Genomic DNA, 25160 nt, shown 5'->3' on the forward strand with positions numbered 1-25160 from the left:
AGGAAACGAATCATTTGACCAGTTCATATAAACAATTGTTGAAGAAAACTATTTTTCAACCCTACTGGAGATAAAGCTAGGCTATAAATTTCAAACTGGTGCTTTTACTTTGTTGCAAATAACTTTTCACAGTTTTGAGTCGCTTTCTGGTTAGTCGTAAGCCATCTTTTCTTAATTATTCAGTAACTTGAATCACTACTGACCTGTACATCAACCACTTCCAGCCCTGTACTTATGCAGATGAGCGAAAAATAAAAACAAACAAATTTGAGATCTTACTTCTTATAACCCAAAGAAACTTCGCATAATTGTTCGCTAGGCGCAATGAACTAAGTTTGCGCTGGAATTCAACCATTTTGACTCTCACAAATACTATATTCTAATCGAAATGACGTCTGGAACAAAGCTGTAGGAAACTGTACGCACACACTGAAAAAAATCACAAATTTCCGTTTAAAATTAAAAAAAAAATCTTTTAAAAACAGTACATTTTTATGATTTATGTAAACTTTCAAGCTTATCCAAAATGCTGACTTTTCTGAAATAAACATTACAAACACTTCAAAGTGGATCATAATCGGAACATAAACTTTTGGTCTAAATTTTGAACTTTATTCCATAAATAATGTTTATTGTAAATAACACATTTTTCAGTCCAGAAAATCGTTTGCAATGCCACAAATCACATAAATTTTGTGTCCACAGTGTCCAGTGGTCCAGAATGCAGATTTAGGTGGAATGATATGTTTTGAGTCTGAAATTGAAACTTTAGACTAAAAGTCTCTTCTACAAAGTTGTTCCTTATAGTTAGGCCCTCATTTTTATGACAATGAATTCTAGGGTGGTTCCTATTATCATTAAAATCAAAAATCTAACTTTTTTGTTTGAATAAATTAAGGTATTCATTCTGCGGCAAAGTTATAGCTGAGTTAATTTCAAGCAACTTTGTTGAAAATAACTTTTTTGTATCTCTTAAATTGGCCGATTTAGAGCTATTTTCTTGAATTGAGTTAGGGTGGCTCTTTAAAAAACGGTTTTTTTGCTCTAGTTTTCTTATTTAGAATTTCTCAGCAAAGGTGTATTTATATAACTTTTTGATCTTAAGAAGGCGCAAATTTTTGCTGCACAAAGTTTGTCAATATCTTTCGCTGATCAAGAGTTATTGACGTTTTTATACTAAGAATATTCACTTTTCAAATGTTAATATCTCTGTTTGGGGCAAACAAAAAAAAAGCTTTTTAACGGCATTTGAAAGGGCGTATGTTGTTATCAATAATATGACAAAATTGGAGGTATGTTATTTTTTAAACTCTTATAAAATCAATTTGAATTTATTCATATTTTTTACTATATTTGGGTATATCTTTTTTTATTATAAGAGATACAGGCAACAAATTCAGATATAAAACATTCGTCTTAAAGAGTTTTAAAATTTTCTAGGAGATAACTTTCATGAGAAATTTCAAATAAAAAAGTTAATTTTTTTATTTAAGGACATCTTAGCTTCGAAATTCGAAATAAGAAAACTAGAGCAAAAAAACTGTTTTTTAAAAGCCACCCTAACTCAATTCAAGAAAATAGCTCTAAATCGGCCAATTTAAGAGATACAAAAAAGTTATTTTCTACAAAGTTGCATGAAATTAGCTCAGCTATAACTTTGCCGAACAATGTATACCTTAATTTATTCAAACAAAAAAGTAAGATTTTTGATTTTAAAGATAATAAGAACCACCCTAGAATTCATTGTCATAGAAATGAGGGCCTTACTATAAGGAACAACCTTGTAGAAGAGACTTTTAGTCTAAAGTTTCAATTTCAGACTCAAAACATATCATTCCACCTAAATCTGCATTCTGGACCACTGTGCATTGGCGTAGCTAGAAAATTTATCTGTAGGGGGCCTTAGGGGGGCCTGTTGCATTTTACAGAATAAAGTTCATGTACAATTCTGTTAAAATAAAAATATATTTGAGATCCCAAACCCATATGCTTTCAAGATTTTGTAACTTAAAAAATGCATATCTTTGATACAGATTGTAAGTCTAAATTCTTTGAATAAAACTGTAAAAATGTTGAAATTTTATCAATTGTCATAATTCTAAGACTGAGATAAAATTGCAAGATCCTTCCTAGACAGTAATTTCATAAAAAATATTATTACATAAATATTAAAAACAAATGAAATAAGAATTTTAATAGATATAAATAATATGTTTCACCTAATTTTGTTGAAATTTTGATCAAAATAAATTTAAGAGATTAATAAATGCTTCTGTTAACATAGGCTAAGACAATATTTGCATCTCCTGGACTTCAAAATTCGTAATTCAAGATCTTGGAAAACATGCCTAGATTCTGAGACTTACAAGCATTTTTCTAAAGGAAAATTCTTCGAGATAAGAAAGTAAGAAAAAATTAAGAAAAATTTACAAAAATCTTGACATTTGAGAAAAATTATGAAAAATCAGGTTATAATTTAATTTTGTCAGGTTTTTAAGATACCGGATGATGACGTTCGAAATGATTCTGATGTTTGAAGAGAAGAAAGCATTTTTTTGTTCGATGCATCGGATGAACTCGCATTCGTTGTTATGTATAAAATCAAGATTTAACTTTAATTCTTATCGAAAGGAATGTTTTCAAATCTTGAATGATTGTGTCCCTGTTTGAGACTAGATAATAATTTAATTTATTTATACAAAAGCGTTGTGACTTTTTTTTAAATGGAGTTAGTGTTGTTAAACCCATTCGGTACCAATTTAGCATTTACACGTACTTTTTGCGGGTATGGGCTTTTTCAGTGTTTTTCATTTATTTTATTTAAAAAAAACACACACATACAAAAAACTCGATCTTTTTTATGTGTAAGGCCATTCAAACTATCCTGCAGCTAAATTCCAGGCATAAATTTCATAGAAAAGAAAGAAATGTATACATATTAGGTAGATATATGTAGAAATTTCCATCTCTTCGTTGAAATTTATATACGGACTTCAGCTGCTGGAGTGCTGATTCTTGACAATATAGCTTTCCTATAGAGAATGTACAAACATGTCTAAACAATCTAGATTCATTAATCAAGATTCCATCAGATTTAATTAGCTGAAAAACTTTTGAATTCTTCCTGAACAATCTACAGTTTTCAATTTTTAAACAGTTGGAGATCCTCAGAACTTGATCAACCTGAAATCTTTGAAAAAATATCCAAAGAACCTAATTAATATCTTCGTCTATAAGGAGATCTTATGAATATTTCTTGCAGTCTATGAAGGATCTCTGAAATAATATTCTGTAACTTATGCAACGTTTCCTGATCATCAACTCCCTTAAGTTTTACAAAATTTCCTCAACATCTACAGTTCCCAGTGGTGGCGGGGGGGAACACCCCTCACCATCCCTCTCCAAAGGGGGAGTTTGGTAAAGAGAGATGAAAAAACCGATTTGTACCTTCCTTAAAAGTTGTCCTAGCTCGCTGTTCTAATATCTATATGCAATCTTCACACTGCCGTACTCTAACGGAACTATCAACTTTATGCTTTCATCTACTCCATCTATCGTATAAAAATTACCACTACAGTCTGTTATTTGAAATTAGCATCTTCAACTATGTACAGTTCCCTTAGTTTATTCCAAATTCTATATTTTTTCCATCTTTCATAATTCTACGAAGATCTTTGAACATCTTTACACTTTTGGAGAAACACCTAAGACATTTATATAAATTCTTGAACATCTAGAAAGTTTCTTGAAATTTAACGAAGTTCCTAAAACTCCCAAGAAGTTCATGGAGCTTTTTTAAAGTAAGACCTCTGACAAACTGCAACGAAGTTCCCTAAACTGAAGCGAAGATCCCTACAGTTCTTAGAAATTTATTGAACTATTTTTAGATCTTCTACAAAATTCCCTGAACTTATTCAAGATTCGTTAAACTTATGAAGTTTTACGCAGCTCCTCAAAATGCTTCGAAATTCGCAAAACTTCTACAAACTTTGCTGCACTTCTACATTTCTCGTTTATTTTCCGCAAAGTTACACGAACAAATTTCCTTATATTGGTACATAATTTCCACAACTACTCCAAATGCATGAGGCTTCAAAAAAGTGCCCTGAAATTATATAGAGGTTCCCGATTAATAAAAAGCTTCCCTTAAATAAAATAATTTCCCTTAACTTCTACGAAGCTCCTTAAACATCAATAAATTTTCCACTTCTACGCAGTTTTCTGAACTTTTCCAAGATCCATGTTTCTACAAATTTTTCTGAAGATCTATGAAGCTCCAAGAATTTCTACTAAGTTTCCTCACTTTCTACGATGCTACCTGAACATCTTAAAAGTCCTTGAAGTTTTGCGAAGTTCCCAGAAGTTAAAGAAAAATCCCTAGGCTCATGGCCAATTTGTAAAGCCTGAACACGTCTTATTATGCCATCGATTAAATATCGATATAATATAATTTCTCAGAATTGTTTCTTCTAGTCAAGAACATAATAAAGGCAGTCAACATGAAGGACTTTGATAAAATCTTTAATTGTAGTCCAATTTTTTTAATCGCAGTTAAATAGTAATAGCGAACTTGACAAGCTTAACAAAATACCGGTGAGTCTTATAAAAAATACACCAAAAATTCTGGAGGGGGCCTGGCCCCCATGGCACCCCCATTTGCTACGCCAATGGTGTCCATTTCAGAAAAGTTAGCATTTTTAATAAGCTTTCAAATGAACATAGGTCAAGAAATCCTAAGAAGGTAATTTTCTGAATAGGCAATCTAGCTTCCTACAACTTTTTGGTTAGATGAAAAATTAGGCATGAGTCAAAATGGCCGAATTCGGGCACAAACTTGCCCCTAGTGAACGATTATGCGAATTTTCATGGAAACCTGAGTGTATTCTAATGCTATACGATAATTTTTCAAAAGGCAGCTTTATGAATTTCATTCGGCATAATGCAATACATATCACTCATAATCAATTTGAAAAAAAAACCATTTTCTCATTTTATTTAACCATGAGCAGATATGAAAAGATAATTAAGAAAACACGAAAAACTAAGCAATTAAACTTTTCACAAAAGTTTTGTTTTTGTTTGAAATTCATTATCATCTTCCACTTTCAATTTCAATTGCCGTCTTGCCGTCTTACCGTTTTTGAGTTGTATTTGAAAAACTAAAGTTATATGGATGATACTAAAAAAATAGTACAGGAACATAAAGGTTGAACACGAAAAAATCCGGACTCGGAATTCTTTTTGGGGTTTACAAATGCGTTTTATTTTTCATAGTTCAATGTAACAACCATACATTAGTGATATTATGTATTTCTGGCCCATCATCTTTTGCACGAGCCCTGTTCCCACTTGTTTGGCTGCCAAATTCCATTTCCGCTTGGCGCTTAGGCCAATTGAGGAATACTGGTCAATTGTGAAGCACATACTGAAGAAAAAGGATGGAACCTGACCTGAAAGATTTGGTCAATTGCAGTTCCACCCTTTTTCTCTAGTATGTGCTTCACAATTGACCAGTATTCCTCATGTGGCCTTAGTTTCGGAGTATTGGCGAGATTCATCTCCTTGGGAACCGCTGTGATGCCATTTTCGCTGTACCACTGTAGGCAGTAGTTTCTTCCGTAGGCACTGCTCCTGGTAAATTTGCTGGTTCATGGTCCCAGAAGTAACGAAACTGAAAGACAAGGAACTTTTTGAGGAATTTCGACTTATTTTTTATTTGACATTCTTCCGGGGCACTCTTCCGGTCAACCGAGATATAAAATTACTGGCCAGGGGCGGATAGACCGAGGTTTTCGTTTCAAGCGTGAAGGATCGAATCGCGACGTGCTTGCTCCGGTGAAGCCATGCTGTAAACAAATGAACTTATCCTGACAACTAATGCCTACTGTGATTCTATACACTCTTAGCTTGATTCAGTGAAATTTTGAGAAAAAAATATTTTTTAAACAATGCCGTTTTTAATATGTCCGGATTTTTTCGTGCTCAACATAAAAACTTACTTTTTCCTGGCGTTCCAACAACTTCACACCGTCCAGTAGTACAGTGTTTTATTACAGCTCGTGGCAAATTTATGGCTCACAGGAGTTGGACATGCCATATCCGCATTCGCCATCCAGAGCAAATTGCTAGCTACTTCCATTTGCGCCGTTCGCTATGGGGAAGTCCCCATTCGTCTTGCATCGCAATGTTATCTGTTTGTTTCATCGAGCCGCGTGTTTTCATCCCCTTGCTCAATGGTGCGAGATATTTCAGTATTTAATTTGCGGTGATTCTACTGGACTGGAACCGTTCGAGGAAAGTGGACGTTATGAAGTAATTATTTATTTTAAGATTCCTCCCAGAATTGCCCAAAATTGCTGATTTAAGATACCTTTGTAAGTGATACAATCTGCCATGTTTTATCCCCAAAGATAAATTCCAGAATTCCAATCAAAAATTTCCCAAAAAAAGGTAATGTCATGCTTCATACGTGACCATACAACTACTAGTGATTTGCGTTCCTAGCTTCTAGTTGTTGTAGAAGCGCAATGAACAATGAATCATAAAAACAAACAATCTACCGCCCACCGAAGGAATGCCATCCAAAAACCCGGAAATTTCGAACTCCAGCTGGCCGTCCTCACCTTCATCGTTATCAGCATCGTTTACACCAGAAACAGCAGTGCAAAATCGATAATAGCTTGTTGGCAATAGAAGCGTAGGGTAGGTTCCTACAGGTGAAACGAAACTCTCTCGCTGCCTTATCCAGACGAAGACGTGTGTGTGTGTGTGTTTTTTTTTGTGTTCGGGAGGTGGTACCATCGGTAAAGTATGAGCCTTTGTGGATGGTTTAAAATATTCAAACGGAAAAATGCCGTCAATGCCAGTGATGCTGACAGCGAAAGCAGTGGTCCAGATGAGGACAGAGTTGGGAACAAGGGACGAAGGACGGCAGGCTCGAAGGGCGGGAAAGGTGGTGACAAAAGGAAAGATGGTGGTTCGGCGGCCAATGGGTCACGAAATGGTGCTGAGAAGAATGTGGGGAAAGGGAAAACGAAAGTGAAAAGCGACGGCACTGTTTCCGAGGACGATTGGGAGGAAGGCGAAACGGATGCAGATGCCGATGCAGGGAGCGATGAAGGTGAGTTTGGTGGAAATGCTTAAATATGAATTCGATCCAAAGTCTTGTAGAAATGTGTTTTTTTTTCTGGGGTGATCGCTACCTATTCAGCATTCGCGTAGTTCTTGGAGTGCCTTGAGGCCATTCTCCCCCAGATGTGTGTAGCTCTCAACCAGCATTTTTTCGCGCTTTCAGTGTCAATTTTTATTTAACGTTTGAACTCTATAAGATATGATCCACCTGAAAAAGTTGACTAGAATTCGAATTAAAAAAAAAATCGCATATAATACCGGACAAAAGTATGTCAAAGCGGCGTCGGTGGTGTAGTGGTAAGCGTGATTACCTCTCACCCCAGCAGGCCTGGGTTCAATCCCAGTCGGCGCCGCTGTGATGTTCTGACGCATAACATCTCTGATCACGCCTTCCTTCGGAAGGGAAGTAAAGCCGTTTTTCCCCGGTTCATGAGGTGGGTCATGATGGGTCGATAGGTAGGGTCCAGGTGTGTGGGAGCTGCCTTCCTGGCGTCGGTAGCATTGGTGCTCAGCACGGAAAACAAAATCGACGGAAAACAAATCAAAGAAAAAAAAAAGTATGTCGTTTCATGATCAATTTGTTCTTTTTGTGTATCCTTTCTAAAACTGAAATATCTTGAAGTACATTAGATCAAATTAGATAAAAAATTTCCTCATTTGATGTGAACGAATCTTTTATATGCTGCTGTTTTTTACAAAAATCCGTACAGTACTAAAAAGTAATAGGGTGGGTGAGCCAGTAGTGGAGGTACTAAGCCAATTTATTAATTAAACAATAAATATACGATGTACACACAATTGTTATACATCAATTTATAGCTCTATTTTGATAGAAAAATATTACACTGTAATAAAATTGCATACAATTTTAGAAAACTCATCCTCCATTAATAGAAACACTGTTCCAGTAGTTGTGGTAGTTGCTAACTTTGGTTCCTATAATAGTGGAATGCGTTGGTTTCTTATGGGTTCCACTATTATAGGAACACTACCGCAACTATAGGTGCAAAGGAGTGAAAATCTTAAGGAAAATTAATGATTTTCCGTAAATTTTGGGCTAATTTTAAGATTGAAATATGCAAATACGCTTTATTTTAAGACAGCTACCGATGAAAAATTATCTTATCCGGGTCCTCCTCACTATTCCGGCACAACCTCCATACCGCAACTATAGGTAAACCAGTGTTACTGGAACACCTACCCTAACAGGTTCTTTTTTTTCACCATTTGAAAAAAAATGACAAAGGTATATACTTTTGCCCGTTCTGCTTAGGCATGGAAAATCATTTGATTTGGTTCATTCATTTACTCATATGCCTCTAATTTTTGTTCCTCAACTACTGTCTACTGTCTACTGTCGAATAAAATTCCGGTAATTTTGATGAATTTTCGAAAATTTCAAACCCTGTTTTTTGTCGACGCTGAAGTAATTGCAAATTCAGAGTGCAAAAATCAGTCGTCATTGCCAGTTTACTGAATAAAATGGTCCCCATTAAAATTCGAGAGTCAGTGTAGATTTATTCAGCATCAGCTTATTCAAAATGGGAGCCTTTTGCTTGAATAATCTTCGTCAAACGATCAGCAACACTGGAGCAGCTGGCTCGCACGATTTCTTCAGAAACATCGTCGTAGGCTCTTTGTATAGCTACCATAAGAGCGTCCTTATTGCTTCTAGGCTTAGCATTAGTCGCTCTTTCTAATGTCCGGAGAAGAAGGAGGCAACATTTCCTTCGACCAAAAAATGTTCGAAGCTCTATTGTCACCACGCTTGAACGCGTTTGGCTGCGTGGGCAGGTGCAGAATCTTGGGTGAAGAAAATCTCTGTGCCAGTGAACTCCGACTGGACCCACGGCAACACCTTCTGTTGTAAAAAGTCCAGATATACCACCTGGTTTATTTCTACCCCATCCGGAATACGAAAAACAGGAGATTTCTTCCCATTCGATGCAACTGCTGGCCAAATCATCACCGAATCTGGTTTTTGCGCTCTGTAGACGAATTTGTTGTTGGGATCAGCCGAACTCCGATGCTTCCATAGCACTCTGTCATTTTGACGGTTAAATTTTCTGCCGACTTCAAATAGTTTCTCGATCGCAGTAGGCCGCGCTTGAAAGCTGACGTGTTTTTCTTTTGCTGCGTATTTTTCGTAAGCGAATTAAACATATTTTGGCTTAAAATTTGTTAATTTGTGTGCTGAAATTTAGTTGCAAGTGTCCATAAAGTTATCATTTAGTGATATATCGTGTTTTGCCTTTGTTTGCCTTGAGAGGCTCGGTTGAACTTGAATCTAACCTCCAAAATATACAACGCAGATTCAGTTCCATTGTTCGGTGTCGATTTTCATTGCCTCCCGGAAGCCCGGTTCTCCGAGTCCGAATGCTACTTTTTCGGCGTGTAGTTCTATTGAGAGATCGGTCCAGTTGGTGAATTAGCCCGGGAACGTGTTGATAATGTGTCCGTCGCGAGTTTTGGTGGTGATTCGGTGGCCGACGTTGCCGTGAATCAGCAAGTTTTCCGCTTGCAAAAGTGCTCGGCTGCTGGTCTCTCGCCGGTGTCGGAGATTGCGAGCAATATGAAAGATGCCTCGCTGGATACGCCCAAGACTGGATGGGTGGCAGTTGGTGGCCGCGAACTGTTCCTGGGGAAAGCACTACACGCGAACCTTCTCCCAGATGACTATGACAATGCAAGAAAATTTGTGTTCGTTAAAGGATGTATTACGACAAAGGTACATCACGGAATGAGATGCAAAGCTTAAAGAAAATTAAAATCCATGTATTGGATGATCAAATTAACATGATGAGACCATTCCAAAAAAACATTTTACAATTAAAAAAAACATAAACTAAATACGTGCCAGGTTTGAAAAGAATATTTTCGAACCTGGAAGCGTGTATGTAATACCAATATCCATTTGATAACGGTGATGCATACATGCGGGGCTTATTGTAAGTGAAAGTAAGCTCGGAATAGGCGTGACTCTCCAGACATTTTGAAATGGGTTGCTGGATCTGCAATAGAGCTATCACTTTCTAACTCCCGGACTAAAGCTGTCTACAATGACCATAAATGCGACATTGTAGAGAGAGTTCTTCCATAATAACACTGCCGGCCAGTGGGGGTTAGAGGGAATACACTCACACACACGGCAAATAATTTCTCATCCGAATAAATCACCACGACGTCAGGATTATCCACGAGCCACGCTTCTTCTTCACGGGAAAAAATGCGATCTCCGAAATAAGAAAAATGACTCATGATTTCATGAACGCAGCGTATTTTCATGTTATGAAAATACACCATGAATAATATTCATGATATCATGAGCAACTTTTGCGTAACGCAGCAACCATTCCCAAAATCATGAATCATCATAGTTGAAATCATGAGCTAAATTCATGGGTTTAACTTTTAACCAAAAAATCTAAAAAGAATAAAATAAAGCACCAGACTGGATTAGAACCAAGAACCTTGATATCATTAAACCCATACTTTGACCACTAGACTATCAGTACTTGAATAAGATGGAAGACAAAATGCGTATAAGAGATACCTATGTAGTGCGGTTTATGAACACGGTTAGCAAAGTACGTGTAACGCTTGTAGCGGTCTTGATTTAACTGCATTATGAAATCATGAATTTCCAAGACAAAATCATGAATCATTGTTACGATTTCATGGGATGGCAAGTTTTTTCATTTCATGATTTTTTATTCATGAAAATGGAATCTGATTTGTTTCCGTGTTTGCTGCTTCTGAGAGAGGTTGACATTGTTGTAGTTTAGAAAATCCTTTTATACCACGGTTTGCATCGTCATACGCGACACCTGATAATCCTTGGCCATTTGGTTCATAGACCTTACCGGATTCCGACGAATTTTGTTGCCCACCACCTTTATAAACGCCCGTGTCCGAACAGAACGGGGTCTCCCTGACCCAGGACTTCTTGAAGCTTCACTTCCAACCTCCAATCGTTTTTTGCATCGCCAAACGAACTTTCGATGCACACTAAGCAGCTCTCACCGACCGACTTGTGTGTCTCCAGCAGCTTGATAACTGCGAGACGCTTCGATTCCCAGTCCATATAGGGAAAATGGATGTAATGTCGGCCTAAATGTCCCTAATTTGGGCCCATACATAAATTCAGCAATTTTCAATAGCGTCCAAAAATATCCATTGGTACCGTCCCAATGACGCATCTAGATAAAATTGATAAATAGCAGATTTTTAGCGATGGGCCCAATCTTAGATCCACAGGCCAACATTAGAGACATTTCCCCTATCTGTAATATCACAATATCACAAAACTTTTATCACGCTGATTACTTCCCAGGAGAATGTCTTAACACTTACATTGAGAATCAGACACGGGTTCGGGATTGTTACACATTTATGACAGTTCAAACCAAGGGGACCGTTTTATGCAGCTACCTGTACATAAGGCTACCAGTATGTTATAAGAATATAAAGCAAACAAGCTTGGTGTGGCAAGGTACAATGATATCTAAAAATCCGTCACTTACAAAGGTTAAATGAATATAAATGAATTCAGTTCAATCAAATAATTGTATGACAAAAGGTCGAAAGACCAACGATCGAATGACAAAACGTCGAGCATGATTGACCACCCACGGTTGCTACTCTGTTATTGCCAGACCAGCTGTAATTACACAGAGAACCAATAGACGATGCTTGGGACTAGCAATCATCCTCAATGTGTAAATACTGGTGATCTAAAACTAGGCAATACCAGGCGCTGCGGCCGAACACAGGTCAAGAAAGGAAGGGGTAAGAATGTGTTGACGTGACACTCGCTTTGATGGAAGCCGAGAACACCTCTGCACTTCCACGAGGAATCACTGGGATATTGGGTAATAGGGTTGGGTTTGCAGCAGGGTTAGTTTTGGAAAACGATAAGCTGAATTGATGTCCTAACAATCATATAACGCGAAGGAGCTTGGGATTGAACCCACGTTCTTCTGCTCAATAAGCAAAAACGTTTGCCACTAGGCAGACGAGCTCCTTTTTAATCATCGTGTTGCTGTTATTACCATGTAGTCACGTTAACAAATAAAACGATTGACGAATCTTGAATGTGGATGGGCTTGAGATTAGGCTCATGATGTTCTGCTCAGTAAGCAAAACTGGTTGCTCTAAGGCCACCGAGCCCCTCATATCACATTATAGCCTTACTCAAGTTTTTATAACTATTCAAACCCGGCACCGACGACAACGAAAAGTTTTACAAAATACACGATAAACAAGTGATCTTACCATACTTTTTTAATATGAAAGGACCTGGGACCGCGTTTTTCTGCTCAGTAAGCAAGCCACTGCAACCGACGATCTTTGAAATCCTAAAACTTAAAGCTACGAAAGAGTACTTAGGCCTTCATTAAGATCCACTTTCACGCGACGTTCAATGTTTCGATTTTCTCTTTACGCATGGTTCAGGCAATCATAACAAGCTATGACCGACGTGACGATTGTTTAAGACCTGGTTAAACAAGCTATTCAAATGAAATTACGTTCTCGAATGTCACTTGAAATGTACACAGCAAAAAAATAATTTTGATATAACGTCAAAGTGGATGCACATCAATCATGTCGAAAATATGGTGTAATATTACTTGCTAAAAAGTACAAAATTATCATTAATACAATGCATGAACTGACATTACGCTGCTTTTACTGCATTCGTTTATTTATTAGGTCATAAAAATTACATGAAATTTTCGACATGATTGTAGTGCATCCACTTTGATGTGATATCAAAATTATTTTTTTGCTGTGTAATGAACAACAGAAATACGCGGTTGGTGGTTAATTTTAAATATACTAACGGTACTGCCTACGACTACGACGGCGATTACGACAGCGACTACGACGGCGCCTACGACAACAATAACAGCGAATTTGTAACTTACCATTTGTCTAGGATAAACATCTTTGCCCCGCACCTCCAATGGTTCTTCATGTCCGCTATCGGTCACTGTTTGCAAAATATCTAATAGCAATTACCTTTGTTGAAATACTTCCTGTATTGCCATGGCCATCTGGGAGGAGGGTTGAATCTAGTGCTTTCCCCAGGAACCGTTCACGGCCACCAGCTACCGCCCGTCCAGACTTGGGCATATCCAACGAGACATCCTTCAGCTTACTCACAATCTCCGACACTCAATGCAAATCGCAGGCACACTTACGCTAGTTATAAAAAAAAAAAAAACGCCCGTGCAAAGAAACTGATCCAATAAACGTCACTCTTGCGAAAGCACACCTGTCGACGTCGAACGGCAAAAAAGGAATCGGTGGACTCGACTCGATCGAATGACAAAAAGTCGAAGGTACAAAAAGTCGAATTATGAGAAGGAACAGGTCGAATGATTAAAAGGAAAACAAAAGGTCGAATGATGAGAAGGGTAACAAAATGTTGAAACGAAAGAGGAACAAAGGGTGAACGGTTCAAAGAGGGGCAACATAAAAAAGTCCAATTGACAAAACGTCGAATGACAAAAGGTATAAAGTACAAAAGATCGAATGGGCAAAAAGCCGAATGATTCAAAGAGTGTCGAATGATGAGAAGAGGGATAAAAGGTTGAATGGAGAAAAAAAACAGCGAATGTTTCAAAAAGGAACAAAAGGTCGAATGCTGGTACATTTTGTTGTGAAGCCCACTTTGCCAGGTGGTAAACAGTGGAGAGAATACTTGACATTGCGTTTAATATTAAATAACAAATAATAAAATATGCAAAAAAAAAAAACTATACAATCTGCAAAAAAAATTTGTAAATCGATTGATTGAACTGCTGGTTGTAAAAAAAACGACCATTATGATCGCGCACGGAACTCCGTTTCCCTACGTTCTGATATTTTTAATATGCCTCCGCCATCCTGCCATGGCGGAGGCATACGAACTATATGTACATTTGTTCGTTTGTTTTTACATACGGCTGACAAATAATAACACACACACTAAGATTATTTTACAGATTTCTGTAAAATTTTACCGAAATCTCAACAGCTGAACGTTCGGTAAACAATTTTACAGTTTTCCTGTAATTATTTACAGATATCTGTGAAAAATTCACAGATATTTGTGAAAAATTATAGGAAATCTGCGAAACTGTTTACCGAACGTTCAGCTGTTGAGATTTCGGTAAAATTTTACAGATTTCTGTAAAAAATTCTAAGTGTGCAGTGACAGTTATACATGGACAAGTGGTGACATCTATGGACAAGTAGAATTATTATTTTATGCTTAGGGTAAAGGCGGTAAACTTCGCTTGCACGAACATACCGGCCCGCCAAAACCAACGGTTTTAAAATAATTTAAAGATTTCGATTCTTCATTCTTCGTCGGTGGATGAATATTGATATTAGAAAGTACACTGATGCAATCACGCAGGCAGATGAATATCCAACGTAGACACTTGCCAGTTAAACCTACTAATTATTGAAGCGGACCATACGACTATTTGTCACCATTCGACGTTTAGTCTATTCGACTTTTTGTTCCTTTGGGCTATTAGACCTTTTGTCCCTCTTTGAACACTTCAACTTTTTTTCCATTCGACCAGTTTTCCATTCGACCTTTTTCCATTCAATCTTTTCTCCATTCGACCTTTTGTCCATTCGAACTTTTGGCCATTCGAATCTTTGTCCATTTGACCTTTAATCTCCCTTTGCATCATTCGACCTACTGTTTGGCAGAATGAGTTTCATAATAAGAATTTTCATCATCCATCACAGGCGTCGCGTGTATGTCAAGAAATCAATGCATTAGCCAGACCATCGGAACTGAATTTAATCCTTCTTGAAGCAAACCAAGGTCGTAGATTTAATTGAGTTTTACTATAAAATAGGGCATTCATGGTAACTTGTGGTCTGGAGTATATCAGTATAGCTTTAATGTGACCAGAAAATATATAAAAAAAAACAAAGGCATAATTTTATATTATTTGCACGACAGTTGAAATATGGTCATGAAATCATCTTAAAGCTTATTCACGTCATTTGATTCAACCCAGTTTACGTCCTCTGAGCATGTTGCTTGCTCATATAGTACATCGAGAATGAGCACAAACTGGAATCATCAAATTTAGGAAAGAACCTCTCGGGCTTTAGAATCAATTGATTTGACCCCAGATCTTTGGGAGGGAGGACAGTCTTGGATCTACATTCTCATCAAAAGTACAAACTTATTCTTAAATTTCGACTAAGTGTTCTAGATCTTCCAGAGGAATCGTTCGTCTGGGAATTCTTGAATCTTAAGCACTTCACAAAATTCTATATTCGTTACACGGTTTTCTTTCTTAACGTGAACTCGTCACTTTGATTTAGCGTACCGTTTTCCAAAACGAACTCTGCTGCAAACCCTACCCAACATCTCAGTGGTTTCTCGTGCAAGTGCAGAGGATTTCTCGGCTTCCAATGAAGCAAGTATCACGTCAACACATTTCAACCCAATCCATAGTTGGCCTGCATTTGGATGCGGTCGGTGCTGGTATTGCGTATTGTAAAATTTGCGATCACCAGTTTACACAATTGAGCATGTAGTCCCATGCAGCATCTGTTGGTTCTCTGCGTAATTACAGGTGATCTGGCAATAACGGAGCAGCAACTGCTAGCAGTCAATCATGCTCATGCAGAATTTCAAGACATTTCGGAGAACTACGAATTATTGGGAGAATCATTAAAATGTTGAAGAGATTTTAGGCTGAATTTTAGGAATATGTTGAAGTGTTCTGCCTTATGTTTCCGGGCTGTAATAATTTGAAGAGTTTATCAGAGGAAATCTTCTTTTTATTTTAGCAGGGTTGTGGAAAGAATGCTGAGTGAGAAGGGGAATGATTCTTAGGAATCCCTTGAGAACATTCCAAAACAATGCAGTACAGAGTTCTGATAGAATTATTAAGGTATTTAAGATACAGACATAATTTTAATATTTCTTATCCAGAACAAATCTAGGAATATGTTGTTGCCGTAACCCATTTCACTTGAAGATCCCTTCAGCTCAATTTTAAAATATGTATGTTAGAGTAGGTCAAGTTAAGAACCCCCTGCTCCTCACTGCTCGTTCGATTCGTATTGAGGGAACCCAATAAGAAGGAGCTTTAAATTTTGTATGGGAACTGCACCAAAAATTGTTCACTTGCTTGGCAAAAATTCAAATTATCGCTCAATTTTTACTAAACCTGGTACTGAGGTTGAGAAAACTATTCAGAACAACTTCGTCGAGACCGCAAATAGATTCGGCTTCTGTGCAAAAAGCAATTATTTTTTATTTGTGGACATGTTCTCCGCATACAGGGCTGGTAGCAGGGCAGTTTTTAGTGACTTGGTCATTATTTTCAAGTCAGTCACTAAAAAGTCACTTTTTTCATCAAAATGTCACTAAAGTCACTATTCCTTAAAATTTAGTCACTAAACTAACTTTTTACGACCAATGTTGAGAGTAAATAATTTGACTTTAAAAACTCAGAGTAAAGTCTGACAAGAAGAGTTGCGAACATTTGGAAACGTTTACTGTTCACGAAATCTAATATTTTATTTATTTTTATCTTGTCATAGACCTATCATACATTTTCAGAGATTTCTAAAAAAGCTCTAGACCCAATATTCTGGCTGTTACATTGAGATCTTGAAAGTTATCCACGCCTACACTGCAACAAAAAGTTAATTTAGTTAAAATTCACCTGAATAGGCACGTTCATATTTTCCATCATACTTTTCAGGTGAATATTACGTGTTTTGGGGGAGAGATTACATTTGAGTGATTCACATAGAAATCAATTGATTTTAACGAAAATTTGATCGGACTTTTCGATAATCTTCAAATTGGTATCTCTTAAAAGTTGCGGGAATTAGCAAGTAGATGTTACTGGATTTTGTAGTAATGATAAGGTAATTGGTTTAATTCTCGGCAAATTAAACGTTTTATAAAGCATACACAAAAATTACTTAACCTTTCTAAAAAAGATTTGAGCATATACGCTGGTTTGATAACAGGACACTGTCCTTATAAATATCACCTGAAAATCATTGGTAAACTTCATGACGATAAATGTCGCTTTTGTAACTTAAAGAGTGGAAGCTCTGAACATTTGCTGTGTGACTGTGTTGCACTATTTCATAAACGATGCAGATATCTTGATAAGGGTCTGATGAGATTTTAGGAAATCTGGGCTGCTGCTCCCAATCAAGTAATACATTTCATAAGGAATGTATTACCTGGCTGGGATAATTGCTTACAACAGTAGTGGTAGTTACTCAAACAATAGTGGCTTACCACTACGTTATGGCATAAATAAAAAGACGATACACCACAATAGATCAAAGTAATATTCGCGGTGGTATTATGTCCCCAACATAGGGAAAAAGGTAATTAGTGATAGACTTTAGCTAAATATTTCAATTTATTTGAGTCATTGAATGATTGCATTCTAGAAAAATTGAAATTCACTCATATTCTGCAATTTTATTCTTAATTTATAAATGAGTAATTTTAAAACTTACGCTTGAAAACATGAAGAAGCCTGGGAATTCCACCTCGTCCAACAACGACGTATGCGCACTTTCTTCCATCGCCATTTTTGAATTACGAATACGACGAAAAAATTTTCATTCCATGAAATCACAAAAAACTTAAGTGAATTTCACTTAACCTTCACCAGCATGACATGGACTGGACCAGTGAATTCAGTGGTATTCATTGCCATGTCATTGAAGTCCTATTTTGAAGATGTTTCTGATCGCGCACGGGCGGGATCCTACGTTGTGTTTATGATCGTTGTGATAGGTACGGAGATGAAATTGATAAAACACACAGTTTGCTTGACCGTCCTGCCATGGCGGAGGTATTCGAGATACTGATATATTGTTTATTTGTATTCGTTTGTATAGGAGCTACAGTGGGTAGGGTAGTTGTACATGTAGATGACGTTGCACAAACATACTCCCCCCCAAAACGAACTGTTTTCTATTGACTAGTGGCCTACATACAAACAATGATAACACACAAACTATGATTACATTACGGTAACAATGAAACAAAGCACAATCACTGCAGAAAAATCCGGCATTCGAACTCGCCCTTGAACAATGAATATGCTTCCTGACCAGAACTGTCGGTGGTTCACGGTGAGCCAGGAACGTGCATACTCTGCCAGATGGCTACCTGCGGGCCACACCATCGTAGCGGGAAGTGAAGCGGTATTCTTACAGTGGATGGCGCCATTCAATGCTGCATCTCCATCGTCGTCCTCGTTGTTGTCACAGTGTGGTGGTTTGCACGTCGGTCGTCAGTGATTTGAAATTTGGTTTGTTGCACTGCTGTAGTTTGCCCGTCGATCGAGTGGATGGTCACGGCACCATATGATCGCGCACGGGCGGGATCCTACGTTGTGTTTATGATCGTTGTGATAGGTACGGAGATGAAATTGATAAAACACACAGTTTGCTTGACCGTCCTGCCATGGCGGAGGTATTCGAGATACTGATATATTGTTTATTTGTATTCGTTTGTATAGGAGCTACAGTGGGTAGGGTAGTTGTACATGTAGATGACGTTGCACAAACAGTTTCCTTTCTCGTTGGTTCAATGTATAATGTCGAAAAATGATCTTGGGAAATTTTCAAGCTCTCAACATTTGTTCAAAGGTTAGAAATTTTAATAATCTTTGACCCCCGGTTTTTAAGTCCATTAAATTGTATTGTATTTTTTTCCATACTAATATTCCGGTAATACAAAAACAAAAAAAAAATGCAAGTCCAGGTTTTAGAATTTTTTTTTTTAAACTTTAAAATGTATTCCTAAACCTCTAATTTTTCACGGTCGAGATTTAAGTCCTAGACGCATTCAATTTTGTTTTATGTCCGTGATCATTCCATCTGGGAAAATTTTCCTTATGACGGATTTCACGCCAACTCGTCTTCGGAGTTGGCAGCACCCTCTCAGAACCTTATGAAAATTTGTGGGTGTGGAGACTTAGCAATTTTAAGCAACTTTGAGTACTTATTTTTTTCAAAATTTATCTCGCCTAACATTTGATAAGGGTCAAAGTTTTTTGTCGATTTTTTTTTCAAATCGATATAGCTTAAAAATGACAAGCCCTACAAAATAGTGATGTATGGCGAACTTTTAGCAAATAATCTGAAATTTTATAAAAAAATTTAAATAAATTAAAAAATTGGTTTCTACACTCTAAAAAAATATATTTAAAAATTAAAAGTCATTTTCCCAAAAATGGTACCCCTCAGATTTGCTTGATATTTTTTCTCATGAAAGGCAATATAATTACCTAACTTTTCTTCATACATCGCAAAGTGGGCGCTTTTAAGGAAAAAAAGTTGTTCGAACAACAACTTTTTCATGTTAATTTTTTTTTAGCGTGTTTCACTCAAAGTCGAATAGTAATACGCGCACAACCTTATTAAAATCCGTTGAAACTTAATGAGCATAAAGATTTTGACCTTTTGATAATCTGGGCGTGCTTAAAACAAAAATCTAGCCTAACATTTGAAAGGGCCTAATACAGAGGATTTTCCTGCATTTCGAATGGTGTTTTAATAAATGAAAACTCTAGTGTTTTTGTTTAGTGCATAATTTATTTTCCTATAATTCTCCATACATAATTTGAGTTTTTCATTGATTATTAGTCTATCGGAAACAGAGTGAAATTTTTCGGAGTTTCCTTTGAATGTGAAAATCGCTTAGTAGAAATTATGTTTTGAGAAATAGGTACAAAACAATGAAATTTTTGTGTACCAGGTATAGTTTTTACATGACTGAACAGCTCCTTGAGTTCATCGGACATCTTTGTGTATTGATCATTTGATATGAAGCAGAAGTTCAATTTTGTTATGCTTGTATCTGTTTGTTTAACTGCCCAGTCATACAGTTCTTGTGGAGTTGTGATTGTGTTTCCATAATCTCGAGCAAGACTTGCTCTCTTTGCCATTCGTTTGAGAGTTCCTCCAATTGCGTCACATGGGCCTTTCCCATGAAACGTTGCGAAGAAGTGCCATTCTGCTTCCAATCCATACTTGGACTTGAAGTTGCACAAACTGGCAAAATTCTTTTTATTTTTGTAATGAGCCGCTGCTCCATCTGACTTGAAAGTAATTTTTGTGAAACTAATAGATTGTTTAATGAAATCTAACAATTTTGATATAAATAATTGAACTGCTATTGTATCATGGGTCAATACTTCTGAAATAATAATTAAGCTTAAATTTTCCAACTTGTTTTCTTTTATGTAGTAAATTTCGAAAGGATGTATCGTAGCTTGATTATTGTTCCAATGATACCCCTGTGCTGAGTTTTGAATAATAAATGAATAATTTTCAGAAAAGTCGCAAATCACTAAAATTTCACCGTTTTGAAGAGAATTTTTTTTATTACTTAGGTAAGATGATTGCTCTTTATGAATAAAATCATGGGTTATGAGCTTTTCAACTTTTTCCGTCAAATATTGAACAAACTCATCTGCAGGTTTAATAATAGTTTCCAAATTACAACGGTCGGTAGTCAACCACTGTTGAAATAAAACTTCTTCCATATCATCTGCTTCTAATACTGATGTAAGTTCCCTCACGATACTATCTGTGGAAATGCATTCTTCACATGTACGATAAAAACAATCTATGGTTCTAATATGACTACTGCAAAGTATTTTGTCTGCAATTTCTTTATATGAATCAAATTTTACACTATTAATAATCAATTTAACATTTTCATGTATAGTACAGACACATACATTATGTGTACCTGTACTATCCAACAGTATGCAATGCTTTGGTCGGAGCTGAGTGAACGAAGTAAATCCGATTTTAACACTTTTGTATTTCTCTTCAAAAATCATAAAAGCCTCTTTAAGAGACATCATCAATAAACGTTTCTGAACATGCTCTTTATATCCATTTCGATATTCAGAAACATAATCATTACTTCCTGGCATAGACCTACTAATATCATCACTGTCAAAGAAATTTAAAACAATTTGTTTTTCAGTATCATTAAATCCATGACCACTTCTTGCTTTCTTACTACAAAGAATACCTTGTTCTCTGACTAGCCTTTTCATCTGTTTCACTGTATGATGGGGTGCATTAAACTCATTAACTATTTGATTCACTGACCATGATTTAGGGAGCACTGATAACACTTTTAATTTGTCATTTGTACTCGTAGAAGGCAAATTAAATTTCTCCTTTAACTGCATGATCATTTCGTCAAAATCATTTGATTTGTTGACATCGTCTGAATCCATCCCAAATATATTTTTACGCACTGCCTTTGTGATCTCTGCAGATTTTTGAACACGATAATTCATACTTCTCATACTTCTCGATGAAATTGGTGATAACTGTAAGGTTGAAGCTATACAATTGAATTGTTCCACATTATATGGACCTTGGATCTGATCCGCTGATGGGATTGATTCTAGCGATGGATCTGTATCTGTAAAATTAAAGAAAAGAAAAAAAATATTACCACACATTAATATATAACGCTGTTAAGGTGATAGTACCATGAACGGGGGTGGTTTTGATAATAGAGGTAACTTGGGTAATGCAGCTAAGCCAAAAATTTATGACTTAAGGCACATCGTACGCAATATTTTGGATAGGAAACCGATGTTCCCTTCCAAAATAATGAATACGAAGAGCATTAAGTCATAACTTTTTGGATTAGCTGCATTATCAAAGTTACCTCCATTATCAAAGACATCCCCGTTTACGGTACATCGAAGCCGCATCTGAATTTTCCCCATGTTTGTGGAGCACGAGCTGCATAAACCGCATATCGTACAGTCGTGAAAATTTGATAGATTGTTCACCGAGGTTGGCCTACCAATCGATCAAATTTGTACGATAAGCGGTTCATCCAGCTCGTGCTCTAAAAAAATGTTGAAAATGAAGTTGTATCTTCGATGTAAAATCCTTAAACCACACAGTTGAAACAGTTAAAGTTATTATTATTTACCTGGTGTATCATCAAATTCCTGATGTTCTGATTGCTGATGACTTGTTGATGGTTGCGGCTCTTCAAACTTCCGAGCATGGCTTGATTCTTTTCCATCCGATCGCCTCTTTTTCGGGAGAGGTGTCCTATTGTGCACTAAAATTCCACGACACGATTCACAAATACGCATTGTTACATCCAATTGATGATCAAAGCCCCATGAATGTATTTTCTCTATGAGACTTGATGGTAAATTACGTAAATTATTGCGGCTGCAATTGGGATTGTTTATGTTGGCACTACATTGCACCCTTTTAATAATCAATTCAGCAGATTTTTCCATTGTTGTATATAACACTTTTTCGTTTCAACAACTATGCAGCACTACACTTTCAACAACTATGCACTACAGCAACTATGAGCATTGTTGTGATATCACCAAACTTAAATATTAGATTATGTCGGTAGAAACAGACTGCGGTGCTTTAAGTTTATACCTTATATCTCTCATGTGACTACCTGCGTTGTTATATAACTGCTATATAGCAGGTAACTTAACGATTATTTTAGGCATGCCTTAAATAATCGTTAAGTTACCTGCGCTATTATATGTATTCACTTGAGAGATGAGGTATAAACATATATGCATATTGCTTACTAATGGACACACCTAATACATAAAAATAAATGAATGATTATTTTTCTAATTAAATTAATCACAAATACATGAATTGAAATCTTTTCATGAATAAAACATACTAAGTGATTTTTACTTAGTTTACCTGTTGATTTGGAACAATTTGAGGGTGGTTTTATAGAAGTTGGATAGAGTGTATGCATATATTATAATACAATCCATCATAGGAAAGTGCAAACCATGCTGAGATGGCTGTTCCTCATTAGAACGTTTTGTTCTGAACTCTTATTGGACGATTTGCAGGTAACTTCTCTGTACCCTTTTCAAATGTTAGGCTAGATTTCGCCCAGATTATCGAAAAGTATACCCATAAAATTTAATCGAATTTTAATACGGTTGTGCGCGTATTACTATTCGACTTTGAGTGAAACACGCTAAAAAAAAATTAACATGAAAAAGTTGTTGTTCAAACAACTTTTTTTCCTTAAAAGCGCCCACTTTGCGATGTATGAAGAAAAGTTAGGTAATTATATTGCCTTTCATGAGAAAAAATATCAAGCAAATCTGAGGGGTACAGTTTTTGGGAAAATGACTTTTAATTTTTAAATATATTTTTTTAGAGTGTAGAAACCGATTTTTTATTTTATTTAAATTTTTTTAAAATTTTTAAAATTTCAGATTATTTGCTAAAAGTTCGCCATACATCACTTTTTTGTAGGGCTTGTCATTTTTAAGCTATATCGATTTGAAAAAAAAATCGACAAAAAACTTTGACCCTTATCAAATGTTAGGCGAGATAAATTTTGAAAAAAATAAGTAGGCAAAGTTGCTTAAAATTGCTAAGTCTCCACACCCACAAAGTTCCATAAGGTTCTGAGAGGGTGCTGCCAACCACTGGATGAGTTGGCGTGAAATCCGTCTTATGCCATAATATTGAGATTTTTTCTTAACCTGCTATCTAGAAAATTTGTCCCAGAGTTATAATTATTTTTCTATGTTTGAGGTGTTACAGAAGATTCTATTCTTGGGAGGAATGGAGCAAAGTAAAAAGACAACCAGTTCGTTATAGCGACTAGAAAGAAAAGAAGGATCTTTTATTAATATACTCATGGCCAGGCATGGAAAATCATTTGCATTCATTTCGTGCATTCATTTGCATTCATTTGCCCGTAACTTTTTTAATCAATAGAGTTCCGCAAAATAATGTGTAAAGCTTTTGTAGGTTTTGTTATTAGCTACAACTTTTGTCAAGAACTCAAATCCGTATCTCTTATGCCTAACGAAAAAGAGCAAACAGAATCCACTACTGTTTTTCAGTGAATGTATTTTACATTCACTCAAAAACAGTAACGAGTTCTGCCCGCTCTAATTCTTGATGCATAAGAGATACAGATTTGAGTTGTGGGCAAAAGTTGTAGCTAATAACAAAACCTACTAAAGCTTCATACATCATTTTACGGAATGCTGCTGATGAAAAAAGTTAGAGCCAAATGAATGTAAATGAATGCATGAAATGAATGTAAATGATTTTCCATGCCTGCTCATGGCTAACTGAGATCTATGTACATTTAATTCTAGACTGCAGTTCTTCATGTTGCTAAATGCATCGCTTCATATATATCCAATATCTTCAAAAATTACTATCTAAAATCGGTACTTTGAACATTTTTCTCTGTGCCTCTATTTCGCGATCTAATAACAAATTCGTGATCTGCACAGTGAGGCAATAGTTAGAATAGGAACGTACTCTTGCTTATTCAATCCATACATATGTTTCGATAACAAATTTATGTGATCCTTAAATCATTTTTTTTATTATAGTCCCTTTAACAATTTTGGGTCATTCGTGACTTATCCGGGGGTGAGAGTTGAACTCGTGACTTTGGCGTGAGAAATCCGCCGGGGTCGCCCCACCTTAAATTATTTGTTTTATTTTTAAAAAGCATGAAAAATACCGGAATAACGGATGATTGGAACCATGTCTTTCCGATCAATAAATGTCACTATTTGGTCACTATTTTCGTAATTTTAGTCACTAAAGTCACTACTATTAAATCACATACCCACTACCAGCCCTGGCGTGGATATAAGCTTGTAGGTATTCGCGCATCACTAGGTCGACAGTGAAAAAATATTAACTTTTTGCACACAAGTCGGATTGATGTGTGGTCTTCGGCGAAGTTGTTTTATACAAGTCTTCTCATTCTAGGTTCCATGTTTGGTAAAAATTTACCAATACTTTAAATTTTCACAGCAAATGAGTATTTTTGTTCCGTTCCCCATACCAACTTCAAAACTCTCCCGGAAATCCAGATCGTAAACGAATTCGATCAAATTTGGCACAGTTACTGGGGACCTCAATACGAATCGAAATAGCGGATATAATCTTAACCCACCCTAATGTATATCCATTCGGGAAATTTGGAT

General features: G+C 36.4%; 2 protein-coding genes across 8 annotated transcripts in view; one reads left to right on the plus strand and one right to left on the minus strand.

Moving 5' to 3' along the window:
• Naus (Nausicaa) overlaps window positions 1-25160 on the minus strand; it is a 364485-nt gene that overhangs the window by 123970 nt on the left and 215355 nt on the right. The window lies entirely within an intron of this gene.
• Window positions 1-25160, plus strand: part of LOC135710930 (cytochrome b5 reductase 4) — a 223083-nt gene that overhangs the window by 49142 nt on the left and 148781 nt on the right. Inside the window, exon 2 of one of the 6 annotated variants that reach the window (XM_065233647.1) lies at window positions 6505-7120. The exons of 4 other annotated variants lie outside the window; for them this stretch is intronic. In XM_065233647.1, the coding sequence (XP_065089719.1) occupies window positions 6811-7120 (310 nt within the window). In that variant the 5' untranslated portion in view covers window positions 6505-6810. Of the gene's footprint in view, window positions 1-6428; window positions 7121-25160 lie in introns of those variants that run through there. One more of the 6 variants, XM_065233648.1, reaches the window with a different exon arrangement.

This window comes from Ochlerotatus camptorhynchus, unplaced genomic scaffold, assembly GCF_037179485.1.
Source record: "Ochlerotatus camptorhynchus isolate MF236.1 unplaced genomic scaffold, CSIRO-AGI_Acam_v1.1 ptg000406l, whole genome shotgun sequence".
Classification (NCBI taxonomy): domain Eukaryota; kingdom Metazoa; phylum Arthropoda; class Insecta; order Diptera; family Culicidae; genus Ochlerotatus; species Ochlerotatus camptorhynchus.